Genomic DNA, 14,691 nt, shown 5'->3' on the forward strand with positions numbered 1-14,691 from the left:
GAGCCTGCAGACAGGTAGCAAAGACACAATGATTTCAAAGACAGAACAGAAGGTACATGTGAGATCCCCTGAAGACTCCACAGCACACAAGGATCTGAGGCAGGGATAGGGCTGAACATCCTCAAGGTGGAAATGGAGTTCCAGCTTCACCAGTTGTCTGGGTGGTAACATCCCAATTAGCCATGACAGTTAACATGGCAAGTGGGGTTATTTATAGACACATATAAGCCATTTTCTTGCAACTATTTCAAATGATTTGAGAGAGAAATTCTAAAAGCCTTCCCATATGAGTTATGGAATGGCAGGTATTTATTAATAATATGTATAGTCTTGAATAAATGAAAAAATATATATAAATATATTCACTCAATGGCAGGCGAAGCCCATCTGGGTTACCCAGTGTTCCAGAAGAGCGAGGATCCACCCATCGTCTTCTGCAAGTGTCCCACCCGTCACCCGGTCTGTGTTTGGACATGTTCAGTGACTGGAAACTTAATTACTTCTCAAGGAAGTCTATTCCATCTCTAAATAGCTTTAACAGAAACCTCTTTCCTCTACTGAGCCAAAAATCTGCCTCCTTGTAACTTCTGCTGATTAGTCTCAGTTCGGATCCTTAAGGCTTTACAGAGTAAGTCTCTTCATAGTTCGTGGAAGATCTGTCATGTTCCACTAGTCTTCATGTCTCAGGGCCCAGCTTTCTCACTTATGTAGTCACTTATCTACTCATCCTCCTAAGCCTTCCCCCTCCACATTCTTGTACCACCTGATCTGGCCAACCCAGGGCGCACGTCTTCTCACTCTAGTTACTTATTCTCGAGTGGTTTGCCCCAGCCTGAATCAAGCTGACGGCAGTGGATAAATACCCAACAGAGCCACGGCTTCAGGGTGGTGACCCTTGGCTTTTAATGGATACCCTGCAGATAAGGCCCACAGAGAGCATTCCTGAAGAAACTGAAAGCATTTTTACATCGTCATGTTTTCAGAAACATGTCTGCCATCAACCTGGGAAGCCCAGCACTGCAGCCCCTCGGCAGGACTCCCAGGATGGGGCTCTACTAGACTAGGGGGCGGGATGGTTCCTCTCTGCAGGAACAGAACGTTGGAAGAGTGTGCCCGCCCTCCTCTGGGAGGGTGGGGAGAGTGGAGCACAGGGGCAGCCCCCTGCTGTACAAACCTTGAAGGCATGCTCCAAACCAGGTGCCTCAGCAAATGCTTGAATAAAGATGGTCCCCAGTCTTCGGTCAAGATCTTCTACTCTCTTATTAAACTCAGAGACGTCATTTTCAAATTTCTGAAAAGATATCGTATGAGCATTAAAATACATGATTTTCTGAAGACCAGTCCCACTATGCTCTTTACTAGTAACCTGTGTACTTCAACTGGTTGTACCAAGGATTTAATTTTCTACAATTAGCCAGGGCATGACTTAGTTCTTTCCCAATGTAGACAGCGACCCTATTACTGCAGCATTTTCCCCCTAGACACCAGGCAAAACGTAACGAGACGTGAGGCTGACACCCTGTCACCTCCCTCCTGTGCCCCATCTTCCACCTCCTGAAGCCCCTTCTCTCTCACCCGCAGCGCCAGCTCCTGCCACCCGAAAGCCACCTCAGCAACCAACGGCCCCAGCAATAGGGCTGCTCCAACATTACCACCTCCTTCCCTTCTTCCTCCAAGTGAAAATCCATTTTTTTTTTCAGTGTAAACAAACTGATCTGGACATGAAGAGGAGAGTAAGCTAATTAAACTAGTATACACTATTTCTTCTAACTATACTTTAATTGCTTAAGACAGCAGCTAGCCATTGTTCCTAAGATTGCCAAATTTAGCAAAAATACAGGACACTCAGTTCACTTTAAATTTCAGATCAACAATGAAATTTTTTTTTTTTTTGGTATAAGCATGCCCCAACTATTGTATTTTCCCCGGCAACCCAAAGCGTGTTCTCTTTCTTCAAATGTAGCAATTTTCAGAGAAACTGTTAACTCAAATGTCCAAGTTGTGGAATGCTTATTTCCTATTATTGCTTTACAATAGTAATGCGTATACTTGTGAAAAGACAAAGAAAAGTTGGAAAACATAGTATTTTTCTAGTTTCCAAAAGCAACCACATTGACCTTGCAGGATGTTTCCCTGCATGCAGGATTCCGTTTTGCTCTGTTATTACACGGCAGCAAGCACAAGGTATATGTCCTGCTTTGTACTTCACCTTTTTTTCTTTTTTCTACTTTAGACTAATGGAATTTTTAGAAAGTGACATTTCCTGGGTTTGGCCAACTAACACCTCCCCGCGCCCCTACGACATGACATCTGAAGATGCTCAGAGCAGATTCTTGCTCTAATTTCCTTCTCCTTTCCCCTCAAATACTCTTAAAAATCCCTTCTCCTGGAATTCAGCCATTCCATTCTCAGGGAGCTCCATCCCCTGTTTCTGTACTGTTTGGCTTCTTTTTGTTTCCTGTAGGCTTGGACACTCAGGTCTTAGCTCTCCTGGGTAGCAGGAGATGTGGGCTCCTCTGTCCCAATCCTGGAAAATGCAACTCTGGCCCTTTCCTCATACTGAGTACTCCCCTGGGAACCCGGGCCTGACCAGAAAAACTAGGCTGCTGCTTCACTTACCCCTACGCCTCCCCAGGCCGCAAATGAATTCTGCCCAGGTGTGCCTGCCCTTCACATAGCAATCGATGCTCAAAGCTTACAGCTTTGGGAGCAGCAGGGTGACCACAGCCTCCACCATCATCACATGCCCATCTCAGCATCTCTGAAACCCTGGGTATCATCAGTCCGGAGCAGTCAGCATTTGGAAAAGGCCCTCCCCTGATCTCTCTTCTGACACAAAGAATAATTAAGAGCGGTCTCTGCTGATAAAACCACAGGGACCACAGAGCCAAAGAAAGTGCACAGGGAAAATGCAAGTGAACACCCAGCGCCTACAGGCTGCAGATATGTGAGAAAGAGACAAAGCTTGCAAATTGGCCCTTCCAAGCCCTACCATGCTTTGGGGGTCCAAGTAGTCATAGGAAGACTCTGAGAAGACCCTGTATATCTCTTCAAACTCGCTGTACATTTGCTGGGCCTGCTGGCTCAGGGCATTCCCTCTGATGCCACTGAACTCAAGCTTTACCAATTTGTGGAAATCCAAAGTTGTCTTCAGAAGCCCCTATAAAGACAATTTGCAACAGAGTTAAAATAATAATAATGATGATGATGACAACAGCTGATTGACGCTCAAATTCGTATGGGAAGGGATGGAAATCATATGGGGGTGGTGGTTGCTTAGGAAAATGTGAAGCTTGATTGGTTTTGTAACCTTATTATTAGTTTGGGTTGGTAGAGATAACTCTTGGTTAAACTTGGTATCAAAGAGAAGATTCCAATAAGTAAAATTCACCCCCACACACATAAATCAAATTTGTTTCAGCCTCTTTCTGTGTTCTCTACTGAGCAATAAAATATAATAGTAAAAACATTATTTACATGGTTGGTGGCCCTATACCCATTTAAAACATCAATTTCAAATGGACCGTGTTACGTGGTCCTGGAGTGACAGCTGTCTCAGAGGATATGGACAGGAAAGTGGACCCTTCAGTCCCGAGGACAAGCCCAGAGGGCGGCACCAACATTCTCAGCAACGACTTTTGCCAGGAAAGAAATCTGCAGGGTGCCCTCGCCAAGCGTACACAGTGCGGGAGACCATGTGGCCCGCTGGGTGACTGTGGGCAACCACCTGACATCCATGTGTTGGGCGTCTGCATCTGTGACGGGAAAGTAACAGTGAGAGTGAACCAAATCAGTGGGGGCTTGGGATTTCGGCCGGTGCCGGGCACAGAACAAACACGCAGTGAGAGCCCATTACTGTCACTGTAGAGGTGGCGGTGTCCCAGCTGTGCTCAGGATTAAGTGAGGGGGGACAGCACAACCTAGAGCCTTGGGGAGGAGCCCCTCCAGAGTCCACGGGAGCTGCTTCACCTTTGACAGGACAGGAGCCTCAGAACATGTCGGTGTGACAGCCTGTAATTCTCTCTCATGAATACCCATCTGAAATCACAAACTTCCAGACCAAGACATCCTCCCTTTTATAAATTCCAATCGGTGTGCATACCTCTGCAGTAGAAAAGAGGGAGATAATGGTCCCTTTGTGTCACTTTGGCAAACATGTGGTGTGACACCTGGGAGGCAGTTCTCTACCCTGAAGAAGTTTAAAGGGCGAGAAGAGGGAACATGGACATGATGTTGAAAACCCAGCAGACCCTGGTATCATTCTAGCAAATTCCCCCTGCCACTGGCCACACTACCAGTTGACCCCAGGCTAGCAGAGGGCTGCCAGAACACCACATCCAGCAGCAGTGACAGAGGTGCTGAGCAGTGGTGACAACTGGCTGACTTTCCCTGCGTTGCCAGGTGGATGTGATGCAGCCTCGGGCAGCCATCTAAGGACACTCTTTTGTTTTGCTATGTTCAGGCATGGCTGTCAGCAGGTAGATGAAGTGGGAGGGGAGAGGAGGAAGAGCCAGTCAAGAGAAGGAATATGTACAGCCAAACCAGGAGGTCTTGCCAACGATGGGGAAATGGGGCAGTCTTTATCTTAAAACACGTTCAACTTTGTATACAGGGAGGAAAATAGCAGTCAATTCCATTTAAAGGAAATTGACTTAAATAGTAATTCAAGTCATTCAAAAAGTGCTTCATTGTAATCAGCATGATAGGAGAAACATATTTGTGCTGTGGAACGTAACCCATTTTTCGTGATTATGTGGATATCAATTTTAATTTTGAGGAAATACCCTCCAGCCATTTTAAAAGATAGTTGCATCTTGATGTGTCTGATTACATCAGAAAACTAGATAATAGTTTTGCTATACTATTTTATTTCTCAAGAACTTGAAGCAATGTCTGGGGTGGGCATTGAAAGGTGTTTCATCTCCAATCTAACAGGCAAATTATTAGAGGAATACTTAACATAATCATTCTATTTGTGGAGAAACGCTGGTCACCAAAAACGATGGATATTTATGTTGCTGCTTTACTTAATAAGCACATGATTGACAATACGTTTATTCAAGGTTCATTTCAAGGTCTTAAACCTTTCCTTACTTGGTGCCACGTTAAAAGAACCTCCCACTCCACTTTTCTCCTGCACTCTGTCCCCTTCCCCTGTTTAAGCTTTCTTTAGAACTCTTACCACACTCTGGCATTATAATATAATATTTAAGATTATATTATTTGTTTATTTCCTATCTATCTTTCTCAGTAGGTTGTAATCACCCCAGAGGTCCCACTGTATCTTCAGTCCCTGGAGGAGTCCCATATGCTGAAGAAATACTTGTTGAATGAATGAATACATGATCTTTGACCTTTGACTTAGCTACAGCATTTCCAGGAGAGGGTAGTAGAGTATCTGGGAACATCGGACTCAGAAAAATTGGAGAAAATATGGAAAATTAGACAAGAGAAGAGAATTAGAAAGCAAGGCCAAACTGTGCCTTTAAATGTTTGAAGGGCTTTGGTCAAGTCCAGGAAGAACCTTGCAGGGTCATACTATGAGGGCGGAACAAAGGCAAACGAGTGAACAGGACACAGGAGCAGATGTGGTGTCAACTTGCAGGTTGAATTTATAAATTTCTTATATTTGACCATTTTGACCTACAAGAAGTGGCAATTTCATATGGTTCCAATTAATAAAGCAGAACCGTCTCACAACTAGAAATGCTCAACGACAGAGTGGGCTGCTAAGAGGGAGGTAGTGAGCTCTCCATCTCTGGGCAGATTTTAGGAGAAGTTTCTTGTCACTGAGGTACCATAGAGGAGATTCCTGAACTAAGTGGGAAGGTGTCTTGCAACTTTAGAAACAGACTTATCATAATCATGGTGACTCTATCTTTGATTCTTAAAATATTCAAATGTAAGCTCTTTTCACTGTTTATTCAGAAGTCCTCACAAGACAGATAAAAGGTCATTTAAACCAATAAGAGGTTTAAATTATATTTTAAAGATATCCACTTTTATCCATCACAGTTGTAAATGCACGAAATTCATTCCACTATATGCAGGCTGAGTGTCCAGTTCAGGGATAGGACACACGGCATCCTGCAGGACAGGGCACATCCCTGGGCTCACACAGCCCACAACCCTGGTCTGCCATTTACCAGTTACGTGGCTTAGTGAGACTCTAAATTTTTCTAAGTCTCCCTTTCCTAACCTGCAAATGGGTTACAGAGTTACAGGGGAAGTGCCTTTGTATGACTTCAATAAATGGTGGCCACTGTAGCTCGCTGTCATTACCCAGGTGTCATCAGATCAGGTTGGTGGCTAAGAGATGTACAATGGCCCATATGCAGGCGCTTCTTTCCAGACGGACGCAACAAAGAGCACGGGGTCCCAGGCAGCTGACTGGGTGGATTGGGTCCTATTCTTATGAAAAACCGTGCAACCTTTAACAGGGTGGTGAGGGAGCGCTCTGTGTGCTGTGGCCCCACAAACAGCAAGCCTGTTCTCAGGAGAGGACCCACATCTTAAAAGAAATGTCTTCAGAATTCATTAAGGGCGAGCACAAAGCAGACATCCATAGATGAAAATCTCAAAAGGTCACTGGGAGAAAGACTGTTTTCTTTACCTTCCGACGATGGCCGACCTTATGCGGCTAATGGTCTCCTACGTGACCACATGCCCAGGCCGGGCTGAAAGGGATGCGGCCCAATTAGGCCTGAATGAAAGGAGGCAGCGGAGGGGCTGGGGCTGGAGCTGGAACCGGAGCCAGGAGCACAGGAAACGCACTGAGATGAGGTCAGCTTATTACCTATCTGCCTGCTAATCACTGTGCGTGAAGCCTCAGCAGGAAATCATCTTGTCTCCAAGTGAATCACAGCTTTACAGCAATTTTATAATGAAAGAAATGGGGGTTCTCTCCGAGCTGCTTACTTACTGTGCTGTTTGAGGGAAGAGGCAGCGGGCAGAAACATAAATAGGGCGTCTGCAGAATCCACAATATTAAGGCACAAAAATATTGTGGCACTCTGTATGTGTACGTGGGTGGGTGTGGTCGTGTGTGCATATGTGCTGTGTGTGTGTGTGTGTGTGTGTTGTGGGGTCCACAGATATCTGACAGATTCCTGCTCCAAGGCCTCTCAGGTGCCCAGCTGCTGCCCTTCAAAGATAACAAAGAACATCCTCTCCTAACACATTCTTGCCTTAGCTGAGATAACGACCATCTATATAATTAATGCCCAGAAGCCTGACCACCAGGATTGGTCACAGCCTCTACCAGAGTCCTGTAGCCCCACCTTCTCACGACCCCCTCCCTTCCCTATTATCTCAACAGCAACAGTCAGAGACTTGTGCACAAGCTGATATGGCACCTTGTGACCCCTCGGTACCTGGTGTGACCCTCCCTTATAAAAGATGCCAACCACCGACCCTCGGGGCTCACACAGGCACCTCGCGTCTGTGTGGCCCACTGTTGTCTATGGCAGCGTAACCAAGTAAACTCCTTCTCTATTTTCATTCTTTGTCTTTAGTAAATTCTTCTACCGTCCATGCACTGGCCTGCCAAACCCCCCAACGTAAGTGTGGTGTGTAAGTGTGCATGTGTATGTGAAGTGTTGTGTGCATATGCGCAGTGAGTGTGGTGTATGTGTCATGTGTAAAATGTGCAGGTATGTATGTAGGAGTGTGATGTGCAGTATGTGTGTGTATGTCTGTGTGTGTACTTGTGCAGTAGCAGGAAGGCAGGGTGAGGGAAGGAGTCAAGAGGCAGCTGAAGACTTTTCCCCCTTCAACTTTTGAATGTTTCTTCAAATTGCAAAGATTTTATATACTTTTAGAATTTCCTTAATAAGGCCCTTTTATGGAATAGGAATTATAATTTTACCCAAATGACTTATTTAGAAAAAAAGACCTAGAAATAATATAAAAAGAGTGTGCAAAGGCAGAATAGAGTGTGTCAGGGCAGAAGAAAACCACAGAACCAGTGGGGGACCCTCAAAAAGGGAGGGAGGGACAGGAGCAGACCTTTAGAATCTCTGGTAGATGTCGTAGTCGGTGGAAAGACAGTGCTTGGAACCATACGCCCCTGGGTACCAATCGCAGCTAAACCTCCCTGAGCCTGTGACTCTGTGCAAGCTAATGTACGTGTCAGACTTAATGGTGCACATTTGTTAAAGGAAGAACACTGACACCAGCTCTTACAAAGGAGGTAGGGATGCAGCTCTGGCACGAGACAGGCTCTTGAAACACGTTGGTCCTTTCTGTGTCTATCCCTCCTTTCACTCCCAAGGGCTGGCTAAGAGATCAGCTGTGTCGTGGCGACGGGAGGAGGAAGGGGAGGAGGAGGGAGGTTTGCTGAGAATGCAGTTACTCCGAGTGCTGCTGCAGACCTGCTGAACTCTGCCAGGGGTACAGAGCCTCCAGCCAAGCAGTCCACACCTCCACCTTTATTTAGCAGGTGCCCAGAGGGGAAGAGTCATCTGCACAATAGAACTTTCTTGTGGCAAAGAGCAAGAGCGAAAGAGCAAAAAAGGCCACACAAATCAGAGGGAAAAAATCGAAGAGAACTATGGAGATTAAAAACCAGCCCTTAACAACCTAACCCTGGACGTGAGCAGGCAGAGGGGTAAACGCGCTGATGTCATTTTATTAACTTGGCTTCACGTATTTATCAATTGCAGCTGCTCACATCTCAGGGCCCATAAAGTGTACAAAGAGCAAGATGAATAAGGCTGCGTTCATGCTAATTCATGGTGGAGGGAAGCAGATTAATCCCATTTCAAACGGGCATCGATCACAGAGATACACAGAATGTTAACTAAAGGGCTGCATGAAATATGCCTGGCGTGGATCGATAGTCTGTGTCCCGCTGCACTGAGCTGAGCTGGGAAGAGGTGGGGAGCACAGGAGGAGGGGTGAGTCTGAGCAAATGTTTGGAAGACAAAAGGTGAAAAGGCGAGAAATACCAGGACAGGGGTGGGGGGTAAGGAGCAGCCACTGGAAAAGGGAGAATCATGGACATGCAGGGTCAACAAAGAGATGAGAGAACCTAAAAGAGAGACAGGAAAACAGAGACCAGGAAGGGGGACCAGCAGAAAGGGAAGGAAGAGGGAAAAGGCAGGGAGAGGGAAATTGAGCAAAGAAAAGAAGTGGTGGAGTCTGGCTAAACAGCAGAGAAGTGAACCAAAGAAGAGGGGGAGAAGCAGGAAGACAGAGTCTGGTGACATTCAACTCATCTTCTAATTAAATGGGGGCAACTGCTTTTTATGCATCTGTGCCCTTGATTCAGAGAGAAAACGCAGCCTGAGATCAGACTATTGTGAGGGTAATGACTCCGGGGAGACTGGTGGCCGTCACCGCTTGTATTTACTGAATAAACCCAGCAGATGAGGCACCCTGACGTTAGAATAGCTGTCTATATGCAAAGTCACATCATTAGCATGTGTGCTCCGGCCTGAGGCCCCAGCCCAATAGCCTTCAGAGCTGAGCGCTGCTTCCATTGCGAGGCCAAGTGTCCGCGCAGGGCTGGAGAGCCTGCGCGCGGTGGTGGTGGCCGATATCCCGGCTGTGGTCACCCAGGCCGGGGACAGGCTGCAGATTAGAGGGATGGAGTGGAGGGGGTGTGGAGGAGAGGCCTTGTGTTAAGAGCCATGATGGAAAAGGCTGCTGGAAAAAGGAGGCGTTTAGGGTAAAGCTGGGTATCAGTTATGTATACTCTCTGTGATCCCCGGGAAGGATCTGAGGTGTGCCTCCCATAAGCTCTAGCTTCCGGCTTTCTCACTAATGTTTTCTTTGTCGCTTGTCCCTTCCCCATCTTCATTCCCTGGCAAATCACTACTCCAGTTTCAAAATGTATTCCCTCTTGTGCGCCCTACTTTTTCAGGGCCCCTCTGCGTTAGGGACCCCTCCCTCTTTCTCCCAATAACATGTCAGTTTTGCTTTGATGGAATTTAATACACCTCAATGAAGCTTCCTGATTCTGTGCCGTTCCATTCCTGCATCTCCTCTGTTGGTCTCTACCTTCTCCTGTGCCATGGCTCCTGGTCCATGGGCTTCTTACAGGTAAGACTGTACTGCAGCCGCTGGCGTACCTCCAGGACTAGTTCAGTGCCTGGTGCCTGGCAGTGCTGGACTGAAATGAACAGATTTATCTCATTCTCTCTTATCCTCACAACCCCATAGTTTGTGCCACTTATCACAGCCTCCTCCCAACATAGTCCCCTCTTCATCCAAAATCTCTGCTGATCATAGACCCAAAAATGATTCTAATTCCTTCTTGGTCCCCTTGGCTATTGTCCTAATCTTGAACTTGGCCCTGAATTTCCCGAAGAGTTTTAGGATAAGTAATGTATTTCATTTTCTTATGCTCGCTACTGTCCCTGCAAAGTTCAATCAGCAAATACAGAGCTGGAAAGTGTGAAAACACCTGTTAACCACATTAAACTCTGAGGATGAAAACAATCAAAAGAGAAAGCTTTGTGTTCTCTCACTCTGGTCCTTAAACATGCACCTTAAGTTTTCAAAAACTAAGGGAGAGGAGTCACAATTTTGAGCAAAAATCGTATTTCTTTTGCACAGGGATTTATGCTAATCTTATAGTTTTCAGAGCCACCTTGAGAGTGGGAGAGTGTTCAAAGCAGCGGCTTTGTGGGAATGGCCAGCTGCATCCAGATGTGCTGTCATTCTGCATGCAATTTCTAGCAAGAGTTTGTAACCCAGCAGGACCCTATGGGGTCTTCCCCTCCCCCATATCCTCTGCTGTAGCTCTTCCCTGAAATAGACAGTAGTACAGTATCTCAGATAACAGTATCTCATGCAGATTTCCAGAGTTTGTCAGATGCTAAACCCACCACCAAATGGAAGAAATTAACTACTTGATGATCATGAGTATGTAGCCCCCAGACCTTCGGCTGCCTAAGGATTGCTCACCATCAACCAGGCAGAGGACTGTGCACAGCTGATCACAGACCCTGGGCTGCCCCCTTCCCAGCTGGCCTTTAAAAACGCTCAGCTGAAACCCTTCGGGGAGTTCAAGGGTTTTTTGAGCATGAGCTACTTCTTCTCCTTGCTCAGCCCAACAATAAATCTTTCTCTGCTACAAACTCCGACATTGTGGTAATTTTTGGCCTCACTGTGCATCAGTCACATGATCTTATGTTAGGTAACAATTTTGGTGAAGCCAGCGGAGGAGTCTGTGCCCCTGGCAGGTTGACCCTGACCAGCGGCAGTTTCTTCCGGGTCCCAGCAGCTGCTGGAGCTCGCTTCACTCCAGGAGCCTGGTGGGGGCGGGTACTCTCCCTGACAGGCGCCGGCTGCCCCAGGGCATGAGGCTTTTTGGAGTGGAGAAACATCCAGAGCTACGGACCACATTTGGTGTCACTTGAGGGTGAGTTGCTCTAGTTTGCATGCGCTGGAGGTTCTCTCCACTCTCTCTGGGCTCATTCCCTTGCAAGGAGTGAGCTGCTCCTGGCTCACTGTGAGCCACCCTGGGTCTGTTCTCTTTTAAGAGCTGGGCCAATCAGTTTGGAGGCCTCCATCTGGGAGTGGAGGTAGAATTTTTAGATTAAACCTTCTCTGATTTTCTATCTGTGTGATTGTAGCTTGTTTGTGTTTTAGGGTGCATCATTTTAGGTGACTAACTCCAGCTTGCACAGGATGGGAAAATTCCACCCGCTCCACCTGGGCGCCTTCTCTTCCGGAAAGTAAGCCCATTCATTCTAGGCTGACTGGAAGCCACTCTTGGTCCATTGTCTTTCCGGAGCCAGGTCACCACGGGAACCTCCGTCTGGGAGTAGAAGTGGAATTTTGGGGCTACACCTCAACTGCGTGCGTGTGTGCGCGTGTGTGTCAGTATCAGTACTTGCACTGGCCTTGGACATTCATTCATTTTTATCTCTGACAGGGCACTGGTTGGGGTTCTCGCCTTTTGGACTGATGGAGCATTGACTGGGTGTCACCCTTTTTGGGACTAGGGAACTGTCACCCTGAGAGAACTTCTGAATTGTTGTTTGCTTGATATCTGATAACACTGGCTGTGAATAATTAAGTATGGATGATCAGAGTTCTGTTCCACCTTATAGTCCCCCTATTTTTGCAAAACTCAGAGATCTTCAGCTATGCTCTCACAAATGAAAGAATTGGTATTTTTTTACTGCAACACTGTGTGGGCTCAGCACTCCCTGAGATCTGGAGAACAATGGCCCCTAATGGCTCTGTTATTACATCAAAGGAGGCCTTCTGCAATTGCTTCAGCTTTTATCTTGGGGGAGGCGGGTGTATGAGTCTCAGTACCTGAGTCCAAATCCTGTTCTTTCTTCCTTGTTTTGCCAAAAGTGAGGTATGTGAGTGAATGATATATTATAGTCTATTACTGTTATTTCTCTAAACTGAAGTGGATATTTGGGAGCTGGAAAAAAAAATCCCTGAAAATGGTCAAGATGGTTGGGTTTTGTAAAAGCAGTTAGAGGAGGAATTTTTATTCGTCTTCCTGTACCTTTGAGATTTCAATGATCTACCTGGGCTTGCAAGGAAATAAAAAAAAGTTCTGTTTTTTTAAAAACTCAATCTGAAAAACTGTGAGATCTCTGGTTTTGTCTTTAGTAAAAAGTTAACTTGTAAATGAGCTCCATTTAATTGACTTAAAAGTAAGTGCTTATAAATTAAATACTTCTAAGTATAAAAGAAGCTAGACAGAACAGATTTCAGGTTCATATGCACTAGGAAATATTCAATACTGAATTGCTATCTGATATTAAATCTAGCTTAAGCTTGCTGGTATAATCAAAACAGACAGGTGTTCTACTGCACCTAGGGTTACTGAAGATCAGAAAGTTCATGTTTCTGTTGCAGAGTTCGTCAGCAGAAAGAAAAAAATTAACTTGGTATGATGAAATTCTTGTAAGTGAATTAAATGCAGACGAAAGAAGAGCTTTTGGGTGAACTCTTTAGAAATAACTATGTTTTAGGACTATCTACTTTAAAATGACCTCTCCAGATACTGGTAACTTGAAATTTTAGAGTTGTGTTAAATTAAGTTAAATGATGGAAGTTTATTGAACAGTTATGGCATTCCCAAACAAAATAAGATACAGAAACATTCACTAGAAATTAAGATTTTTAAAAATTGAGGGTTCTAATTTAATTATGTAATTGAAACTACTAAAAATAATAGGGGAAACATTTCACTATACAGTAGAAAAGTAGGATGTATATTTTGAGTTAAAAAAATATATATGAGAAATGAAATTGCAGTTTGTTAAGGGAGAAGAAAGTGACTTGGTCCTAGAGCCAGTTGTTTCTAGATGGGGAAAAAAATAAGGGACAAACTAATATGGATACAGAAAGTTGTGGAATGTGTGTAGAAAGGGAGCCCTAAAAAGAATTACGTACATGATTGGGCTAAGATTAGAGTAAAGTTAACTAGGCAAGTGGATTTTATTAAAAGTATGCTGGTGCAAGACTAGATCTGGTTCCTCTCTGTTAAGAGAACAAGTTTACTTAGAATGCTTCTGGTAACAAACTGCGTGGAACTTTTTGATATTTTTAACAAACTTCCTATCAAATTATAATTAGAGTTCTTCTGACTTCTGCTAACTTTGGGATGTTTCAGAGTGCCTCTGAGGTATCTCAGAGAAAAATATTAGGACTGGTTGGTTTGTTGAATTGCGTAGGAACCAATGCCAAATGAGTGCTAAGCCTTCTCAGATTATAGGGTATGGGTAAATGTTGCTAATATGGACATCCTAGAAATTCTGTAAGATTTCTGAAATTTAGATAATGTCCTGGTATAATGCTATTACTCATAATTCTCATTGTTTTCTTAAAATGTTGTATGGCACAGCAACTTGATTAAGCTTCTTTGTCAAACACACTGTAATCCAGTCTTCTAGTTTGCCTTTTTGGGTCTTCTGTCATTCATAGACAGTCACGCTGATGCTTTATAGAACTGCTTCATCTTCAAGAAAATGCATAAAGGGAACTTTCTGACAAGTACAGGTTTCTTTTAAATCAGACTGCTGAGATGCGTAAGACACTAAAAAGGTCTAATGAAAATTTTGATTTCGTAACACTGTTAGTAAAAGGGACTGATTGCATAGGGCTGAATGAACTGATGAATATGGTTTTAATTTTTTTTTGTCTAAAGTATTGTAGTATTGCTGACTTTTAATCTATGTTTTCTAATTGAACCATTTACCAAATGTTTGTCTCATTATCAATATCGCCCCCAATGTTTAGGATAGAAAGAGAATTCTCTAATGGAGTTGTCACAGAGGATAACCATTCATGATGTGTAACAATGCTTGCTTTAAGTCTAATGCTTAAAGCACACATACAATGCTTGTTTAACAACTGGGTATAAGTGATAAACTGTCTAGCCTGTAAACTGTCTTCCCATTTTACATACCATTGAGCATGTTCACATCTGATTAGTTTTTCCCCAACATGAATAACTAGGTAAATATAAAGAAGGCCTAGCACTGAGGAATATCACCTACACTGGGGCAGGAGCTACCACTCAGCATCAAGGGACAGACAATTTGATCATCAATTCTTCCTGCTGAAAGATTTGTAATCAAAGGTGGAAATGATGGGGAAAACCTACATCAACTGAGGTATAGGGAAGTCGTTCTGGCTTACGCATGGTTTGACTTAAACTTTACTGACCAAAGCAGCCTGTTTCATGGCCTTTTGGATACACATTGTGCATCT

At 44.6% G+C, this 14,691-nt stretch overlaps 1 protein-coding gene across 2 annotated transcripts in view; it reads right to left on the reverse strand.

Annotated features, from left to right (window-relative positions):
* Positions 1-14,691, reverse strand: part of DNAH9 (dynein axonemal heavy chain 9) — a 276,427-nt gene that overhangs the window by 244,756 nt on the left and 16,980 nt on the right. For both annotated transcript variants that reach the window (XR_012499359.1, XM_074342145.1), the window contains exons 7-8: positions 2,993-3,160; positions 1,175-1,291 (exon numbers count right to left, since the gene is read on the reverse strand). Coding sequence is in view for 1 of the 2 variants with exons in the window: in XM_074342145.1 (XP_074198246.1) it covers positions 1,175-1,291; positions 2,993-3,160 (285 nt within the window). In the remaining variant the exon portion in view is untranslated. The remainder of the gene's footprint in view (positions 1-1,174; positions 1,292-2,992; positions 3,161-14,691) is intronic.

This window comes from Camelus bactrianus, chromosome 16 (genome assembly GCF_048773025.1).
Source record: "Camelus bactrianus isolate YW-2024 breed Bactrian camel chromosome 16, ASM4877302v1, whole genome shotgun sequence".
In the NCBI taxonomy this organism is placed as follows: Eukaryota; Metazoa; Chordata; class Mammalia; order Artiodactyla; family Camelidae; genus Camelus; species Camelus bactrianus.